This window comes from Geospiza fortis, unplaced genomic scaffold, assembly GCF_000277835.1.
Source record: "Geospiza fortis unplaced genomic scaffold, GeoFor_1.0 scaffold138, whole genome shotgun sequence".
Classification (NCBI taxonomy): domain Eukaryota; kingdom Metazoa; phylum Chordata; class Aves; order Passeriformes; family Thraupidae; genus Geospiza; species Geospiza fortis.
The window spans coordinates 9354868-9376221 of record NW_005054307.1 but is presented as its reverse complement, the minus strand read 5'-3'; the positions used below and the strand labels follow the sequence as shown (position 1 = coordinate 9376221).

The following is a 21354-nucleotide window of genomic DNA, read 5'->3' as shown; positions in this document are numbered from 1 at the left end:
GGTGAACTCACTAAAGTTCTACCACACTAAAGAGCCTCTTTAGTGTTGTAGAAGTTCTCTAGGCCAGGTAATGCTTTTGGTGTAAGGATTCAGTTCAGCTACACAGAGGCCTTTAGAGGAAAAATGCAGATGGTCTGTGCAGTGGTGCCGCATGAACTGCAGCACGTGTGCTGGCAGAGGCTTGGAGCTCAGAACAGAGGTGAACTGGTGGAGGTGATGTGAGACAGGTGACAGATCCTCTTGTACAAGGTCCTTTATATGTTCACTTTTCTTCCTCTCGTCTTTACTATGGGAGCACTTATTCGATCTGTAACTGGAATATGACCCCAAGGAACAATAATTTCTATCCTTAGCATCCTCCAGCCCATAACATCTTTCTGTGTCCAGTGGGAAACATCTCAGTCCAGGGAAGATTGCTTAGTATTTCAAAGAATAATTCTGCACCCAACCTAAATTCCCTGTGTGTGGAAGGAAGTGGTGAAACAAAAAAAATTAGTGAGAGAGACATCTTGTGCCCTCATTCATTTTCATATATAAGCTATATATGGAAGTTTAAGTAGATTATTTTAATCCAGACTGAGAATTAAAAGCCAAAAATTTGATGCACTGCTCTTCAAGGCACATATAATAACGAAAGGAGGAAGTCATCAGCAAAATTTTCAGTTGCATCAAAATACTGTTGTTATTTGAAAAAACAAAATAAGTAAAACCTAAAACTTTAGTTGTGGCCAAAAATATTATATTATACTCAGTTTGATTGTTTATGTGGAATGAAGGCTAGAAAAAAAGAGACATTTGCATGGGGCTGAACTAACTGGAGATCTTTTGGGTGTGGGCTAGTTTTGTTTTCATTCATTTTTATTTAAAATACTTTCAGTGTTAGCAAGAGCAGAACATGAGACTCTTCCTAGATGTGCTACAGTATAGGTAATGTTAGATATATGAAGAAATAAACAGATTGATAACCATTATAATCTTTATATTGAAATCTTTTGGAATCACAACAAAATAGCTGCCTCCGTCATAACTTAAAATAGGCTGTCAAAATGAATGTAAAAATACAATATGTGAACTGTAAGAATGTAATGATAAATAGAAGGATGTGGTGATCTTTCAGAGTATTTTCTCTGGTCACAGCTATGTTTGGGTGGAGATATCCTCTTGCCACAAATGGCACAAATACAATTTACCATGTGTACAGAGTCACATGTACATTTTTAAACAAATTATTAAAAAGAAGTAGTTGTATGAGCTCTTCTCTCCACTCTGTTGGCAGCAGTTTAGGTTTTGGGAAGTATTGGTCAAAGAAAGCAAACTAATGAATTCCCAAAGCATATATTTAAAAGGTATTGCTTACCCTCCTGTCTTTAAAGTGTGCCAGACTCCAGCAGATACAAAGGGAAACAAATGTTAATTAAGCAGTACCAATATTGTTGTAACAGCGCTGAAGTCCATGTGCAAAAGTTGTACGTTCTTGGGATGAAAATACCACCACAGCAGCTTGCCATAGGGGAAGTATGTGCATTTCAGCTAGGGAGACTTCACTGGGCTACATCTAAGCAGAAAAAAAAAAAAAGGATTTCCAAGAGCCTGAACAATTCTTCATAGAGGCAATGGAGCAGAGTCATTCTGGAGACTCTCTGCAGTAGCTGAACTCTTCAAACCTGCAGAACAGCAATGATCTGCCAGTCTTTAAATTGCTAATGATTTTGTTCCTCCTACCCTCAGTCTAGCTCCCTGGGATCCAGAATTGTCCCTGCATTTCAGTGTGCTCTCTGACCAGGATGCCCACATGCCTTAGAGATGTTTTGGGGGGGTCAGTAGGTCTGTGCTTGAGCTTCCTGCAGAAACCGCCAGCATCCCACTGGAGCCCGGTGTACAGTCTTTCCAATCGTCAAAGATTTTCCATCACTTCTCACATTATTTTGGTCTCAATTGTATGTAGGAAAACACTGCACTCAATATTTATTGGGAACATTTTCCTTCATTTCTGGCTGCTTTTTTGTCCTGCAACTTTTAAAGAAAACAAAGGCTTCAATTCAAAAATCTATTTGTGAAACAAAGGCATGTAGAGAGAGAAGCTTTAATAAGTACATCATCAGGATCTGCTACCCAGGCAACACAGGGAATGGCCATGTTTTGCCTGCCTCCCAGAATATTGCAAACTACTGTCTCAGCAAGGAGCACAAGATCAGGTTCTGCTTGTTCTAACACAAGGGGAACCACAAAAGACCAGGGTAGTTAAGGCTGGGCTCTCTACTGTTGATCATTAAGCACTGACACAAATACCAGATTCTTTCTTCTCCTTCCTCTGAGCCATGACTAAGTCCTCAGCTTGAATTTCAAACCACAAGTCCTGAAGCTTCCAGTAAATACTGAATACTTAAACATACTCTATTTAAAAATTATATGATAAAGAAATGCTGTTTCTTGCAATTGGCTTGAGAATTATAAAAAAGGCTGTAGGAAAGACAGCTGCTTGTATCTCAAAGGTGTTAGTACAAGTAAGAATTGTGTTTGCAGCCAATGTTGACCACAGTTATTGTTTTCAAGTCCTTTGCTACAAACACATAATTCTGTAAATGCAGGAAAATCCTCTCTAGTCTTTTATAGTCTCCATTTCTGCTTTCCAGCATTTCCAGGAGCTAATCAAGGGTTGAGACGAGCTGATAGCTGTGGTCACAACCCAAGCTTATTAACCCAAGCCAAGCATTAATCCACAGGAAGTACCCTCCTCTGATGTTCCTGTTGCTGATACAAGCTGAAAATGAAATAAGCCATGTATAGTAGGTGAAAGGATTTATTTTTCCATTACTGCTGTTTCCTTTATAGGAGGTTTCAACAGAGTTAATGCCTTTACTGTACCTTAGCCAATCCAGCTGAATGTCTAATGTCTACTTCTTCAATAATGTAACATATTCTGCTCTCTCCATTACAGATTATGTTTATAAATCATATAATCATATCCAGAATCCTGCTTGATATGAATTGCTTAGGATTGAAAATATAAGGCTTTTTTCAGGCTTTTTTTCTGAATGCACAGTCACAGAAACATTCTGAGATTTTGTGTGAGGAGGAATCTAGTGCTGAAGAATGTCTTGAGTCTGGAAATGTAAAATAATTAATGTGATAAGGAGAAGTTATTTTTCTGAATATCACCTCATAGATGATCAGCACCACGAATGTGTATAAAACTACTTATTTAGCAAGCCTAATTTTTCATGTCAAACACAATTGATAGAAATAGATAGATACTGATAGTTCCTTTTCATTTGATGCTATCTGTGTTAAGCAGCTGATTTGACTATGCCTGTGTAGTTGTTTGAGACAGATTTTTTAGTATTGCTCTTTCCTAGTATAGGCCCCAAGGAGAAGTTGAATTTTCTGATAATAACCATTCAGCTGCTCTCAATATTTTAAAAGAACAAAATTATGGCATAGCCAAATTAGTTCCAGAAGGCAATAAATGTGCTGGCTTTTTATCACCCCCACATATTTGCAAAGAAAATTAGTTTTTTAAAAGCAGACTGAATGGGCAAGGCAAATACCAGAACTACAGCCCTGGAGCTCAGAAGAACACCCTTTACAGGGATCTGTTTGGAAGAAGTCCATGGGAGGTTATCCTGAAAAAAAAAAATAGAAGTCCAGAAAAACTACTGATTCTCCAGGATCATCATCCTTTAAGCTCAAGAACGGTCCATCCTGACAAGTGGAGTTTTGCCATCTTGGTACAACTCAGACAAACAAAGATGGTGATAGGTTAAAGGTTGGACTCAATCATCTTGGAGGTCTTTTCCAATCTTTATGATTCTGTCAAACATAAAAGAGGTGGAAGCAGAGTCAGTTGACCCTGTGCAGGGGTTGGATAAGGAATGTAGAGAGTGTCTGAGAATGCGGGGACAGAGATGGGAAAGCAGAAGCCCACCAGCACCTAAGCCTAGCAAGGTATTTAAAGACATTAAAGAGGCTTCTATAAGTATATCTGCAGCCAAGAGAAGACTAAGGAAAATATGGAACTTCTGCTAAATGGGACATAGAAAAGGCTGAGTTACCCAAGGCCTCCCTCCATCACTTTTGTCTTTATAGAGAAAGTCTGCATACAGTAAACCAAGTTCTGTGCAATCAGAGAGGAAACTTGCAGCTACCAACACTTATCTTCAGCAGAGGGATATAAGGGTAGGGGAGCATTTAAACAAATTGGACATACAAAAGTCCAAAGAACCTGATGGAATACACATAGAAGTCCTGAGGGAGGGGCAATGAGAATGTGAGACCTTTCTCAATTATCTTTGAAAGTTCATGGTGACTGGGAAGAGTCCCTAAAAACTGCAAGAAAGCAAATGGTAACACCTGTCTTCAAGGAGGATTCAGAGAACTACAGGTCAGTCAGCATTATTTCAATCTTTCAGAAGAGAAGGTGATGGAGAAAAAAAACCGTGGAAGCCGTTTGCAAACATCTCAAGGACAGGAACGTGATTGGAAGCTGTCAGGATGGATTTACAAAAGGGATATCATGCTAACCGACCTGATAGCCTGGTAATTTGCAGATGGTAGTGAAGTGGAAGGAGTGGTTGATACATCAGTTGTTTGTACTGCTCTTCAGAGGAACCTCAACAGGCTGGAGAAGTGAGTTGGCAGGAATTTCATAAAGGGTGACAAAGGGAAATGCAAAGTTCTGTACCACAACAGGAATAATCCTGTGTACTGGCGCAACCAACCAGCTGGAAGGCAGTGTTCTAGCAAAGGATCTTGAGTCCTGTGGGATGCAAAGTTTAACATGAGCGACTGTGTGTGCCCTTGCAGAAAAGAAAGTCAGTGACCTTTTGGGCTGCATAAGGAAGAGCATTGCCAGCAGGCCAAGGGAATTGATTCTTCCTCTGTACTCAGCATTGATAAAAAGACCTGGACTTCAGTCCTGGGCTCCCTGAGATGAGTTGTGGATATACTGGAACAAGTCCAGCTAAAAGCCACAATGATGATTAAGGGCTTGGAGCATTTAATATATCAGGAGAGGCTGAGAGGGAATGTTCAGTCTGGAGAAGAGAAAGCTCAGGAGGGATCTCATCAGCATGTGTAAACATCTGATTGGTGGGAGTAAAGAATACACTTCTCAATATCAAGGAACAGGGAGGAAGCACAAATTGAAATACAGGGGTTTTAAACATTAAAAAACCCTTTTTTACTTGGAGGGTAGTAAAAAACTGGAAAAGGTTGCTTCTTGAGATTGTGGAGTTTCTTTTCTTGGAGATATTCAAACCCTAATTGGACGTGGTCGTGACCATACTGCTCTAGTTGATTCTACTGTGCCTGTGCTTGCAAGAAACAAATTCCAAATATGCTCTCCAACCACAGCAGTTCTGTGAAAACTTTGATTTGGGCCACAGTCATTCAAATGAATCCATGTTGGCTCCCAGGCATATATTATGCTTATTTCAGGTCATTTTCACAAATCTTTCTCCATCAGTGAAGGAAAGAAGTAGTAGCCCAAATTATCAAGGGGTCTTTTTACCTCGTCTTGGCTCAACAAAACAGCTGAAAGAGGAAAAGCAGTTCTTTGAGAGGGTTTATGTTTTTGATGCAACAGGAAACTACAGGGGAAAACTGAGGAAAAGATGTTGAACAATCACGCAGGAACCAAATCAATGGAGAAGAACTCCTAAATGTGTGAGAAATAGAAGGAATGAGAAGGTTTTGCAGAAGGAGATTTAGGAAGTGACAACGTTGTTCCAAATATGCTGGACTGAAAAAGCTGGTGACAAAAGGAAAGACTGCTTTACTTACAAGGCTCTGTCTTTCTGTAAATCATCAGCCAAATATTGTGATGAAATCTGATCATCATATTTCATAAGGGATTAAGACAGGTAGCAAAAATAGGATGATAATAATAATAATAATAATAATAATAATAATAATAATAATAATAATAATAATAATAATAATAATAATAAAGAAAAATATATAACAATCATAACTCCTACCCCTCTAAATTCCATTGACCATATTAGCACTTAATCTAATGCTTCTCAAATATTGAAGCACTTTCAAAGAAGATCCATATCACTACCCCAGATTTACATGGGAAGGGATATACAAGATGAGTTGCCATGTAGTCTCACCTAGAAAATAAATTGCATATTTTGTCTGCACATCTTTGAGTTTGTTGAAATGCTTAATGACAGCTATATAAATATTTTACTAGGTGGCTAGTTAAACAATGGCTGCTGTACATTCCTCTCACATCGATACAACTTAGTAGACAAGCAAGGTGAGTAGGATTTTTGAGCTCCACTACAATAGGAAATCAATCCTGCTCTAAGCGTAGCTTGGTCTCGGTGACTGCCTTGGCAGAGGAGTTGGACTAGCTGATCTCCGGAGGGCCCTTCCAACCCAAACTGTTCTGTGATTCTGTGTAAATGAAGTTCGAAGATGGTTGTTCCTTCTATTGTTTGGTGGGAAGGCACAGCCATTTCTTTGATGTCATCAGGAAGCTCTACCAGCCTGGTCTCAGCATAGGCCTGTAAATGTCCTCAATACACCCATGCTGGTTGTTGAGCTTGTTCAGCAGAGTGAGGGTTTAAAACACAGACATCCCATAAACTTCACCCACGCTTTAACTGACGAATTTCAGAGAGAAATATGGGAAACAACTGTATCTATCTTTCTGCATTTCTAACCCTTCTTCCCCATTTTGAATATGTGGCCTTTGTATTGCAGCTTTATGCTGTATTTATCTCATGGACACATACAGGTCTCAATTCCTGCATTCTTCACCACAAGAAACCGTCTTTGACTTATGAAATCAGTGCTTTTGAGGTTTTTTGTCTTTCATAATGCTTTTAAATATAAACATGGGGTTAATAATTTCTTTTTTTGTATCATTTCAGAGAAAAAATTATCTCTACAGTCTTTCTTCCAATGTTTCCTTTGAAGTTAAGAGCATGCCATATAAAGTGCAACCAGCAAAGCTCCCTGAGGGAAGCATAGCAGTAAGTAACTGAAAATTACATCTTTGTGTGAAGCACATGTATTTGGTCACTCTGATCACAGCTGTGAAAGTTCTTATAGATGAAAATATTGAGATTGGTCTTTCCTGTGTTTCTAGTGTGAATTCCTGAAGTAATACCTAAAGGAAATAACTTCATTGCTTTCTGTGGAAGTTGATGATACATGATTCTTATTACATTTTAAAATAATTTCTTGCTGAACTAATGTGCACACTGCTTTATTGCAATTTACATGGATTTTGCACCCAAAAGAAAACAGAACTATGAAAGCAAGTATCTAGTTACTTTTTTGGGAGGTAAAAAAATATCTGGAGGAAATTTTTATGCAAAATCTAGAATCATATTTCTGTCAGGTTTAGAGAGCTCGCTTTTCTCCCAGTCAGCAGTTCTCTCACACAAGCTTATGTACTGTCTACAGCAACTTCTCTCTATCTGTTTTAAGCTTCTTTGATACCCTGATTTTCGGGAAAGTCTGTATGCCTTTCTAGGATTGCCACGTCACAGCACATCAAGTGCAAAGATACAAATTTACTTGGTAATCCTTACAGAAGTGATAGATAGATAGATGATAGATAGATAGATAGATAGATAGATAGATAGATAGATAGATAGATAGATAGATAGATAGATAGATAGATAGATAGATAGATAGATAGATAGATAGATAGATAGATAGATAGATAGATAGATAGATAGATAGATAGATAGATAGATAGATAGATAGATAGATAGATAGATAGATAGATAGATAGATAGATAGATAGATAGATAGATAGATAGATAGATAGATAGATAGATAGATAGATAGATAGATAGATAGATAGATAGATAGATAGATAGATAGATAGATAGATAGATAGATAGATAGATAGATAGATAGATAGATGCTTAGGTACTTGTCTTATTTGCAGACCGATATTTGTATGGCTCTGGAGTACTATATGAAAAATTAATTTTGGAGGCATAAATTTGATTTAATTGTTTGCTGGTGCCAAATGACTGAGTTTGGGGAGCACTTTGAAGTAATTTGTTTCTTATGGTGTCTAATAACTTGCTTAAAATTCACTCTATTTTGTCATTACTGATAAAGGTAAGTAAAATATGAGGGCAAAAATTGATTCTAGTATAAGAGTAATCTGAAATTTTAAGGCTTAATGTTAGCATCTTTATAAATATTCATCAGTTACAATCCTTCTTTTAAAAGGTAAGCTCAGTTCAAACTTTGCCAAGTTGACTTGTGGTGGAAATACATCATATCAGTCAGTTGAAATGCAGTACTAGGGACAGAATACTGTCTTACTTAGAAAACAAACAGAATAATATACTTTAGAGCTTACTTTGAGTGTATTTTAGAGGATACAAGCTCTAAAGTTTTGTTTTGCACATGCACAGATGGAATGGTTGATTGATACTTGCTCTGGGATGACACAATCTTGGTTCTTTGTGCACAGTGCTTCTAACCTCCACCATCAGTAGAACCCTGATTTCACTAGAGAGGATTGGTGCTTACTGCAGTATTCATCCAGAAAGGTTCAAAGGCACCAAGCTGACAGATATACTCGGGCTCTTTTTATTTTCTTGCAGCATGTGTTCCATACCAGAAACACATGTGCAGAGTTCTGTTGATAGTGGGGCCTTCATCTGGGCTGGAGTGCTTTACCCCAGGTGATAGCCTGCTGTTCTCAACAAGTGTCAGATGATCTACCAAATGATCAGATAAGCATTTCATTCTTTTACTCCAGCCAGTATAAAGCTTGTTATTTGCAACAGATGATTTACAGCAAAATGCCTGTAATGGCAACTGTAAAATGTTGAAAAATGATAACGCTTTTATGTCCTTTCATATCTGGACATGGCAGTGGATGCTTGCCAGCTCTACAGCTTGATGTGTTATATGCACCAGTTCTTTGATGTTCCACTTGCAAGAAGAAATATTTCCTTGAAGTTGGGCAAAGCTTAATATTTTTGCTCCTTCTGAAAAAGATCACTAGTTGTGTTTTAAAAGCTTCCAAAGATGTATTTAAAGGTTTATGTTTTTCCTTCAGACAATGAAAGGGTGGAAGTGGAAGAAATATTTAAATATTTTTAAAATCAATTTTCAAAAGCATATATCTAATAATCAGCTAGCACTTCAAAGTTTATATAAAGAAGATAATATATTTTAAAGAATAGAGCATATGTCCTTCATGTAATTCATATAGGGCTGGATTCCAATTAGGCAGGCTGATATTTACTTTAAGTTTTAATGGCATGAGTAATCCCATACGCATCAATAACCTACAGAGCCACATAATCCTATTTGTAGCTCTAAGGACTTTATCATCATGCAATATAGGTCTTGGACACATAGATCTTGAAGACAAGTTCATGATACAAAGGTGTGTGAAACATTAGGTAAATGTAAGAAAATCTGGATCTTTTATAGTAAAACATTAGAATGAAAATGCATCAAACAGAAAATTAGCGTGGAGTTTACACCAGAATCCACTGACACCTATAATAGTATTTCCATTAATTTTGATAGTCTTAGAATTGCAACCATATATTATACAACTTGTTGAATTTCCTTGCTAACAGCTATTTCATTCAAGAGAAAATTTTCATTTTTTGCTACAAGTATTATTATTACGGTAAATAATACTGTCTTACTTGGTGAATTTAATGTCCAACATGAAAGTACTTTTTCTTGCAAAAAATACAAAGTTAGAATAAGCAGAAATTTGCTTTATTTAAATTTATGATTCTTAATCCAGTTTGAGAGTTTAATAAAATATCGTTGCTTTTCTTAAACGTTTGATAGGATTTTCACTGTGGATGCCTTTAGTCTAAACTGTTTGACCAGTGTCCTCCAGTGAGTACCACTGGTTTCAGACTAAGGCCTATAACTTTTTTTAGTTATTACATGTTGATAACACTTTAAACAAGCTTATATTCCTCATGAAATATATTTGCATAAACATTTGTAAGGTGTAATTGTAAATGTGACTTCAAGCTTGAGGGAGTTTTTACATTCTATTTTGAGCATTTTTTGAGAACATATTAGAACATCATGCTGTAATGGTTGGATGGGGACATGTAGGAATACAAAAGAATTCCTGTTTCTCAGCCTCTGTAAAGATAATTTCTGAAGACTAAAGGAAGGTCATCATGGGCAGCAAAAGCAGTAGCGCTAGAATAACAATTAATTCAGTTGCTGTTTCTTAAAGTAGCAGAATAAATTATGGAGAAGTTATTTTTATTTTTTGAAATGTGTCTTTTAAAGAATCAGGGAGGAAAAAAAAAAACGTTGTGAGAATCCCACTGACATGCACTGAATTTTGACCACAGATGCTGGAAGTTTGCACCAGTCAAACCTAACTCCCATTTATACATAAGGGAGTGCCAGTGAAGCCGCCTATTACTTCATGTGCTTCTCTCTGCTTTGTGCTCCCTTCCAGGGGAATCAAAGGCTATTTTGAAGACACACTAACACCAAAATCAGAAGCAAAATCCAAACTGGATGAAATAAAGTGGCAAAAGCCCTAATAATTATTTTATATACTTACAGTGAGCTTAAGTATGGCATAATTTTTAGGGGCACATTTTTAAAAGCCTCCCCAGAAGAACACTTCCATAAGCAACAAATTACTTTCATGGAACAGCAAGAGGGGTTATGAAGTTAAGACTGTCTGACAGCATCTGTGCTAAGACCAGTGTGGATTTTATTTCCAACAGCAAACAAAGGCTCTGTCCATAACTCTTGGGTTGACTTCACCCTCATCTCAGTGCCTGAGGCAGATGGCATTCTCTGGCACCCTTTGGATAACAAAGGTGTGAGATGTTCAGCAGTGTCAGAAGTCAGATGGCTCCTCTCAAGTCTGTGAGATGTGCTCTTCACCCACTTGACAGAGAAGCAAGCATTGTTTTCAGTGTTCAGCATAAAGTCTTGTCCTAAACAGAGAGGAAAGCTAACACACATCTAAAGTACAGTGTCAACATGCAACACTTGTGTAAAAAATCCACTTCATTTTGGCCACCTTAGATGGAAACATTCCCTGGCTCTGATCCTGCCATACTAAACCTACCACATGGAGAAGAGCAGAAATCCAAGCTGAAAATACAAGCTTGTTTTAAATCAAAATCACATGTAAAACTGTTGGTGAACAGCATGGGGTGAAGAAGCAACAGTCGTCTGTAAAAATGGTGAAACAAGAAAGACAAAACTGAAGGAATGTTTTGTTTGTGTCTTCCCCTCCAGCTTCTGCCTGAGCTCTGTGGGTGTTCAGGATGTGCAGTGTCAAACTGTTCACAAGAATTGCATTTGTAGCCTTGCAAGGCTTTGTGTAGAGTATAAAGGGGGCAGCCCAGGGGCATTATATCCTACTGGTAATGCACACAGGCCTGAGTGAGACTGATGCCTACATATAATACCCTACTCAGGAAATAAATCTCAAGTACTTAGCACAACCATCCCCTTGCTTTTAAAACCTAAGACAAAGAAGAATCATGGGAAAAGGGTGTGGGTTCAACAGGATGATTTAAAGATTTTAGCAGGCAAATATTTCATTAGCATTGGCTACACTCAGGCTAAAAGAGAAGAGAAATGTGCCAGCTTTGCAGCGGTGTCTGCTTGATACAGGACAGACCTAATTTCTGCTGCCTTTTTTGCTCATTGCTGATAATCTAAGGATTATGAACATGATATTCTGCTCTTCTATAAGATTACAGTTTCTTGTTTATGTTTCAACATTTGTCAAGCTCCAGATGAGCTACTGAAATTAAACCACAAGAGGCACTTGATGGTCTGTAAAGCAGAATGACAGAAAGAGGAAGGGAGAAATTATTCTGAACACAGGCAGCACAAGCAAGGCTGAGTGCTGCTACACCACTCATAATTGTTTAGCATCCTCAGGAAGATCCACATGTCCTTGTCTGGATCCATGCTGATAGGTACTCTGTAGATATCAGAATAAGAGCTAGCTTGTGTTACTGTTTTCATAGCCTAAGAGGAAAGAAAACACAGCACACACATATGGCAAATATCTAGAAGTGGCATATAAAAGAAGGCATGGAAAGGCAACATGTGTACTTGTAGTTGCATACACTACTGTCAGCTTTATCCAAAACCTAATGAAATCTACCACCCTTAATAAAATAATCTGTTTCCACTGAATTCAGGAGTATCTCAAACATGCTTTGAAGTCTGGATTGACCCTGCCTAATTTTGAACCGTGAATTGGCACACATTAAGAGTCTAGTTGTTGCTCTGCTCCTGTGCAATCATATGCTGCCCTATGAGCTATTCAGACCTAAACACCACACTAAACAGCAGTTTACTTCACCCCTGTCTCAGCACCTGTGGTGCTGAAGTAGTTACCTTAGACTGGGTTAAACTGGACTTGGTGCCCAAGGAATCAGATGTGGTTCAGTCAAATACTATCTGAAGAAATCTGTAAACCAGAATTTCTTCCTACCCCAAGAAGAACTTGCCCACTCAGATAATTTCCATATTCGGGATGTAAAATTTCAGTAGACTGTTGTCATGCTTTAGGAGTGGTACTCCCCAGTTTAGTTCTCCCACTGTGACTCTCTGAACCATGCACCGCTTGCTTGCTTCCCTGCTTTCCCATCCCTCTCACCCTGCAACAGGATGGAAATAAGAATTGAAGGTACAAAATGTGAAGATCACGAGTTGAGATGAGAACAATTTACAGGAAACAGCAATGAGATAAGAAAATTAACAGTAACAGTGACAATACTAATGACAGAGGGTACCAGAAAGGAAAGATTGACAGGGAAGCTCCCTAACAACAATTCCCTCTGCCAGGCTTACTCGACTGGGAGGAACTTCAGAAGACACTCCCTTCCCCTGCCTCTGGTAATAATGTGAGCTGTTATAGAGTAACCTCCAGGTCCTGGTCATGCCCCCTCCAGGCTACTCCAAAAATTAACCCTTTTCTGGCCAGACCCAGGATGACTGTCCATCTATTAAGCCATCCATACCTAGCCAGCAGCTTGTCAGAATCTTTTTGTGCTGTTTTGCTGATGTTCTACAATCCACTCTAAAGCAGCAATGTTGGCTCCCATTTCCTCTTGTATTTATCTCAGTCACATTATGCCACCTAGGAATTTGGCTGAAGCTATCAGTAGAAGAAGTGGCAAAGTCTTTGCATGTAAATGGGTCTTCCCTGTGGTTTGGTCCTGCTGTAAAATAGAGTCAGTCATTTCATTAAACTTGAGACAACAGAAAGCACTGCTTGCCTTTTATTTTTTCTGCTGTTTTACAAATATTTTTAAGATGGTTTTGGTACTTAGTCTGACATTAATGCTCCAGATTCACAGCAACATGCAAGTGATAGTGTTATGAATAGAAATTGTAGTGAAGCTCAAATCTTAGATGATTAAGATATGCAGTCTGTATGTTGACACTGTCACGTCCTCTCCAAACAATAATTAAAATTTGAAACTTCATGTGTGTAGTACCTCAGTGTTTGCCAACAGAGGAAGTGAACATTGTGAATGAGATGGGATTATTTGAATCAGTCCATTTTTGCTGTCTTGGGGCCCATGAATTTTCATCAGCACTTCCCAACTCTTGTGGTGTATGTAATCAGGCTTGCTTCAGGGCAGCGTTCATGATTTTCTAGCTGCAGAATGGAGATGCTTCTTCCTTGGACAGCTGAGCCCATTGTTTTCTACAGGCTTCAAGCAGCCCTTTGTAACTGCATCCTTTCTGTTTTCCCTGGTCAGTTAACCTTTTACTTGAATTCATCTTTTTCCTTAACCGGCTTTTCTTGGGAAGAATCTCTGCAGACAGTTCAGAATGACTCTTCTCTCATTTTCTCTGCCCTTGCATTTTAATGCCACTCTAAGACACAAGCAGAGCCATTCAAGGACATTTTATCCTTACTAAATGAGCTCTTCTCTAGCTGAATCTAATGATAAAGAGACCCTATGAATTTTGCAGTGGTTAAAAAGCAACCCATAGAGGAGGGCTGGCAAAGGAATAGTATTCCTGCAGAAGCATGGTTGATCACTGGATGAGACCATCAGGATATCTGTTGGGACATAAGGGGGACATTTCATCGGTTGTTTTATTAATACTGTTTTCCTTAAAGTAATTCTTTCCCGCTTTAATTTGCTCTCATATTTATTCTTTTTAGATGTTAGCTTTTTGAAATATTGTAGACTTATGACTATTGAGAGCTGCTCTAAAGATGCATATTGTCTGTGTTTGTTAGATCAACGATGCTATGGCCAACACTGCAAGTACTTCAGAGCCAATGTTAAAGTGCAAACACCGGGACAGGGCAGTGTCTTGGAATCTTCTGTGTATATCTCAGTGTAAGCTTTGGTAGGAAGCAAGTGGTTCCCTACATAGAAAGTTTGTCCCTACATTTTGTTTCCTGGTGAGGGATACTTTAAAAAATACTTGCATCAGTAGAGCTCACCAGACTGCCATCTCTGTAAGTGCTGTGTCAGAGTAGGGAGCAGTTGGCTGCACAGATGAAGTGAAAATGACTATTCAAAAGTGTCTTCCAGTTAAGCCTGACAGTAGCTGGAAGACAGATCTACTGGTGCTTTCAGAAGTAGAAGTCTATGAAAGGAGGCTGATCACAAGAAAAAGTGAGAGAAGAAAGAACTGGATGTTGCAGAAAGGATTAAATTATTAAATTTGCCATCTCCAAGGAAAGAAATGAGAGGCGCGGGAATGGAAACAGTTTTGAGCTGAACTACAGAGTTGTGCCCATTCTTAAAAGTTAGGCTGCTGTTCCTTCAATGAACAAATTAGAAATTAGTATTTTGTTAAATTTCTAGTGCATCAATCACTAAGGTAATAGAGGAAGAAAAAACATAGAAAGAAAATTTACAATGAGTGCGGCTTAGGGACTGGACCGTAGCCAAGAAACTTATTAAAAAGAGTAGATTTCCTAGATGTGTCTTGAGTACAGAAGAGGAATTTCATTTAAGAGTTTGTGTCTTCAGTTTCTTTGCAAACTGATTTCATCACATCATAAAGCAAATAACTTCCATCTGTCACATACGTGTCCTAAGGGAGACTAGGAGTAGACGGGAGAGGTCTAAGAGAAGACCCCAGAGAGAAATCACTTCCTAGGCTAACAACAAAGAAAAAAGTTTGAGAAAACAAACTAAGACTGAAGGGATATAATTGTGTTGAAAGAGCTAAGGAAAGCCCAGGCTCATTGCTTCTCACTTGGGAGTAGCAGGGACTGAGCAAATATTTAGTGAGACTGAGGAGCCTTCCAAGCAGAGCCTGAGAGCATATAGTGCATGTTGTACAAGGTATGGAAAGGAGAGTGTGGATGTCCCCAGAAGGAGAAATACAAAAGGGTTATTACTACTCTTTGTCCACATGAAGGTCTACAGAGAGAAGTTTGCCAAGTCAGTTAAAATCTTTGATAACTGATGTTAACCTCTGCTGCTTTTTAGAGCCTCAGACAATGAGAGAGCACGTTTCATGCTTGCTTCCCATTTAGGTAATGGTCTGTATGCTTGGCTTCTTTTAAAGAAGATAGCATCATACTCTGTGTTAGGCTTTATCACAAGGACAATACACTCTGCTTGAGTTTCATTTTTGGACTGCTTAGCTGAAACGCAAATCTTTGGAAAAAATGTATACTGCTATGTCAGCAAAAATTAAAATAAGAAAAATGTTGCTGGTATCTACTGTGGTTTGAATTAAGAGTTTGGGACAAAGTCAACCATTGTTTGTGAGTAATTCAGTGCATTTCAGTGTACTGGCCTAAACTGTACCAGCATGTGCACAGAACTTTGCTCCTTGAATATTTGTGAAGCATCTGCACAGAAGGGAATTTTTTTGCCACTCTGTATTATGGGAAAATTATTTCTATGTCTGATATGACAAGACTTTTATATATGTGTGAATTCCATTTCTAGTAATTACCATGAGCAAGTGGCAAGGAAATTATAATAAAGCAAGTCAACATGGGAAGATTTCAGTCAATGTGTATTTCTTTCTAATCTGCAAAATGCTGTTGAAATCAATGCTTCTAAACTCTGTATTCTACTGTTGTACTTGCTTTCCTTGTTTCATTTTTGTTCATTAAATGTATTCCTTTCATTGCAGATCAGAACATCTGTCATTTGGTCCACCCCAAATGTGTCCTTTGAGATTCCTTTATGGGTTATAATACTAGCCATACTTCTTGGACTACTAGTACTAGCTCTGCTGACCCTAGCTTTATGGAAGGTATGTTCCATTATTCCTGTTGTTGCCCTAAAAAAAAACCACCAAAAATACTGAAAGATTCTAACAGATAAAAAGAGAGGTTAGAATTTTGTGATCTTTAACAGTTTGGAGCAAAAGCAACAGTACACGTGTCTTTTTTGTTTTGGCATTTCTGACATGCTAGTGTCATTGACCTGTATGGAAGAAAACAAGGAACTTGTTTTCAAAGTCCTCCTTTATTATTGAAACCTGGTTACAAATGGGCGTACAGAGTTTGGCCATTTCCCAAGACCTCTGATCCTCTATTTCAGGATGTTTAGGTTCAAAAAGAAGTTACTCTAACTTTGTTTTCTCTGAATAATTCAGGAATTTCCAGTTTTTGTCAGCATGGAACAACACTCCCACTTCTGACAATTAATTTTTAGAAGATTTCCTTTTATATTAATATATAATATATTTTGTTTTTTAAAGTTTTCTATTTTTGTATTGGTTGTTACACTTCCTTCACAAGTTTTAAGACAAATTACTGGAAACTTCTATATTACAAGAAGCCAGTGTAGCTTTTGTCCATCATCTCAGTTTACATTAAAAATGAGATTGAAATAATTCCTTACATTAGGGTATGGTTCATCTGTCTTCAGCTGCCTAAACGTTATGGTTAGATGTACAGCCTGTGCTAACTTCCCAACTCCACCTGGTCAGGTAGCAGCAGCAAAAAGTTATGTCTGAACATGCAAGGAGGAGCGAAATTACCTTTTGGTAGTACTTTCCTTTAACCACTTTTGAACTTTCAACCTTTCAATTAAAAGAATGAATGTTAGACAGTTTAAGTAAGGTGGGAAGAATCTCATCTTTAGTGATTTTTAGACTAGGTCACAACACTGTCCTGTGGACATTTCCCAACACATATTACACATCTCTTTTGATTACTGCTTGTCAGTCTAAACCTCTTTTCTGAATGAGTGCATTGCTGAACTGAGAGGAGCAGATTTCTCATTAGCATCAGTCCATACCAGGCTTCAGGCCAACTTTATGTCTCCTGCAAAGACATCTTTCATATAACTTGGATTTTTAAAGCTGTGCTTTGGATCTCAATGCCTTGCATCTAAAACTTTCATAGGAAATTATTTGGATAGAAATAAAATGTCTTCACAGTCTCTCAGCCTGCCATACATTGTGCCCAGCATTTCAGGTTGAACAATCAAACTGCAGCTGAGTCTTCCTGTGGTTGTCTTACCATGACATCTTTGTTTCTGTTGATTTATTCTGCAGTGTGGCTTCTTTGACAGAGCTAGACCTCCTCAAGATGACATGGCTGACAGGCAACAGCTGACAAATAGCAAGACTACTGATGCATAAAGGAAGAGAGTGACAGTTCAAGTCAGAATCCTGCCTGAGAGACTAGAAACACAACGAGGATTAAATGAAAGATTCCTTTCAACCAGTCTTCCTTCGTACCTGCAAGTGACACGGTGTCAATCTGATCTATGCAATGTTCTGAGAACCTGCCACATGATGGCCATCCTTGCCAAAGAAAGTAACTTATCATTGCCTTATAAACATATTTTCCACTGAACAGAATGTTTATCCCATATTCCAGTAAGTCCATGTTTCAGCAGATGCTTCTGAGCACGTGTGGTATACTGAGATGCTTCCAGAACAAGCCCAGATCTCTCAAGGAGAGAATGCCTTCATTGCTGGATTGGCTAGAAGATGAAGCAGGACAAACCTTCTGAATGCTACTGTATCATGCAGAGTATCTTTGAAACCTCCCTAAGAACTTCTATGAAATTATGGCTCAGGGAGACAGGCAATATATCAGTACTGTGAAAGTACTTCTGAAACACAAAGGTAATCTATAAATACCTTTATAAATGGGGCACAATTATTTATTTTTCCACCTTTCTGTAATAAGTATCTGATATAATCATCAACATAGATTTTGAGAGAAGGAAAAATAATAGAAATCATGTACTTACTTTGCATGTAAATAGAAGAGTAAATGCATTGTACACCCAGAACACAACCTCCTTGGCTACGAGGTGTTTTGCAGAGCAGAAGATTTATGGAACACTTTACAAGATAAGCAAGTACATGTTGTATCTCTTTCAGCCCAGAGCTGGCAGTATCACACCCAGATAACTAAATCCATGCACAGTATAGAGCAGGGATGAGTTACCCTGTCCTTGCTTTGCTGATGGCTGGCAGCTGTACACTGACACAGGATACAGACATTTCTGAAACACTGCTTTAAATTATCACAGCCACACTGGTGATATTGAAAAGGCTTGGGGGGCTTTGGGGCTGGGGCAAAATTTCTTGGCCTTTGCCCTGTTACTTTGTTGAAATCCCCTCTTAAAATAGAACAGCTACTGACATAATTTTTCACCTAAAGAAATCTTTGCCTTTTTCATTTTTCAATCTACAAGCTGGCAGCATCTTAAAAGTAATGCTTTTGGCAAAGTTGAGGGCTTGATAAAATTATTTTTAAAGTCTCACAGGAAAGGGTGACAGGATTTGTATTTATGCAAAAAAATAGGATGCCAGCCAGCCAAGCATGAACAAAAAGAAAGGAGATTTTGAGGTAAAGAGTAAAAATACACACTTAGTTTGAGGTTTTTTTCTGGGTTTGGATTCCAAAGAAGGGATGTTTCTATCCTTTCCCTTCTATCAGCAAATGGTCTTTATCTCAGCAGGGGCTCTAAGCCCCAATCCGTGCAAATTTTTATGTGAAAGCCTGAGTCTTTCAGTGCTGCTTGTGAGTGCGAAATTAGCAATATTGTGTGAACTTCACAAGGGATTGTTCATTTTATGAAACATGCACACCACTTGCCTTCTCCTTTTCTTTCCAATCCATCTCAGCTTCTCAACTGGTAAATGGCTTCATGCATTCTGCCACTTTTTGGCTCCTTTTAAACAACTGGCCTTCTGCTTCCTAATACTTCAAGATAGGAGTAGTTATGAGACATTGTCACTTCTGCCAGTCTGACACAAGACTTTACAGTTTTATCATTTCTTGTATGCAGACTAACCTGGGAAATCCAAGCAGGAGCTGTGTTACATCTTCATATCAAAGGCAAATTTGCAAGAAGACCTTTATGGAGTCTTTAGCTTATCAGATGCAGTGTGCCCACAAGACTTACAGGGAAAAGGACACATATGCTCTGAACATGGAGGTGAAGCACCTGTGTGCTTCACACAAGCAAGCACCTCTGTTTCCTAGGGATGGGGAGGTCTGACAACTTCCCAATCCTCCAGAAAACCATTAACAGACTCCTTCCCCCAGATGGTTTTGAGCTGATCCCTTGTAGATTAGAGACATCAGCTGATAAATTCCATGACTAAGCAAGCCTGTCCTGTATTTGCACACCTCTGTATCCCACACATTCCAGGCAAAATCATCCTTCCATGAAGAAAAAAGAGTGAGCTACCAGCTTTTGTAAATATTTAATTGTTGTGTGTAGCAGCTTCAGAAATAATATCAGCAGCTCATTGTAATCACGTCATCTGCACAACTCTGATGAAATAGCACCATAAGGAGATACTGAACATAGGACTTCTGTATGTGCAATACTTTATATTACTTATATACCTGAAGCATGTTTACACTGGCATTTGTGGTTGTTTTTTTAACTTTTGAATATACTGATAATGATTACAATAAAGGAAAAAGGAATGGGGAAAAAAAGGGAAAACAAACACTGTGCTGTTCAGTATTTCTTGCAATGTGTTTTCAATCCTGCATTGCTCTGAGGATGGGGCTAGGTGACCTAATAAGTTCTTTGCAGTTGTAATTTCTACAGTTCACTTTTGAGAAATTACTCTCCATTTTAATGATGGGCAAAACATGTTCAGATACTAAATTTAAACAAAAAAAGAACTTCAGTGACTGTTGGTCCTGGCTGGAATCCATTGGCTGCAGCTGTGTAATGTCACTGGAAACCAAATTAGAGGCACATGATCTGACAAACAGTTACTTTGAGCAATACTTTGTTTTATATTTCTACATCCTTGTAGATTAAACTTCCCCCCTGGAAATGTCTGGAATTGTGTGTTGTCAAGGACCGTAGTCTATTCCCAGCATTTGTGGATAGTTTTGGCTGCAAATTGCAAACAGCTTTGTGAAGATTTCTGGGTTTCAGTGCTTGCCAAGAGTGTTTATTCCCTGGGGAGATTGCATCCTGGATGTGGACACTTAGCAGGCAGTTGACATAATCTTTCCCCCCAGTATATTAGTACTGTGCTACATGATAACCTCTGCCACATCCCTACATGACTGACCTTTTGTTGCAGTGATGTCAGCTTTGTAATGAGTTACTAAATCCAGCTTTCTGTAAAAGTAATTCAGCCTTATTCTTCCCAATGTTTGTGGTGAGCTGCTAATTGCAGAGAACATGGGAGGAGTCCAGAGAGCAGGAAAAACAGAAGAGTACTTAAAAAATTAGTCTATCAAAACTCTTTATTGCTATGACTACCACAGCAGTCTCGTAAACAGAGACACATTCATCTTTTATTTCACATGCTTCTTGCTGAATTTGAGAAAGGCTGTCCAGTTATTTTATCCATACAGCAGACTGTGTCATATTTTCTGTTTCATGAAAATTTCAGAATTTGCATACCAGGGATCAGTATATTTGAATATATTTTCTGTTACAGATTTAATCTTTAAAGATATTTAGCAAATGCAATTTTAATTTTACCACAGGTTAATTTTGTTCTTGCCACCATTCTGTAACTCATTTTGAGGTTTTCCTGTTTCTCACAGCTTTTACAGGTTTTCCACATTAGACAGCTCTTGAAATCAACACTGATTTTTCTCTGTTTTAGCTGTGAACTTTCCCTCCATTAGCATGAAGGATCTTCTGGTAGGCATAGTTTTCATTAACTAAAAAGCCTTTTGGGAACCAACAAAACACCTAGAAATGCTCAGGGGAAAGAAAGCCCCAGCCAGCCATGGCCTATGGTACTCCACTGCAGCAAGCCTTTTTTTAATGAAGTACCCTCTGACACGCGGCCTTTAGGAATTGTTTATGAGTGAGTGTTTTATTTATTATTGTTGGCAAAGATCCATATTAAAATGTAGTGTAATGGCAGTGCCTCTTAACAATAAAAAGTCTTGAATTCAACTCGTGCAGGCACCATGATGTGACACAGCAGGAA

At 38.3% G+C, this 21354-nt stretch overlaps 1 protein-coding gene across 1 annotated transcript in view; it reads left to right on the top strand.

The window, feature by feature from the left end:
- ITGA8 (integrin subunit alpha 8) overlaps positions 1–21320 on the top strand; it is a 117203-nt gene extending 95883 nt beyond the window's left edge. The window contains 3 exon segments of the mRNA XM_031066830.1: positions 6885–6986; positions 16093–16215; positions 17467–21320. Coding sequence (XP_030922690.1) covers positions 6885–6986; positions 16093–16215; positions 17467–17553 — 312 coding nt within the window. The 3' untranslated portion in view covers positions 17554–21320.
- The last annotated feature ends 34 nt before the right edge of the window (positions 21321–21354 follow it).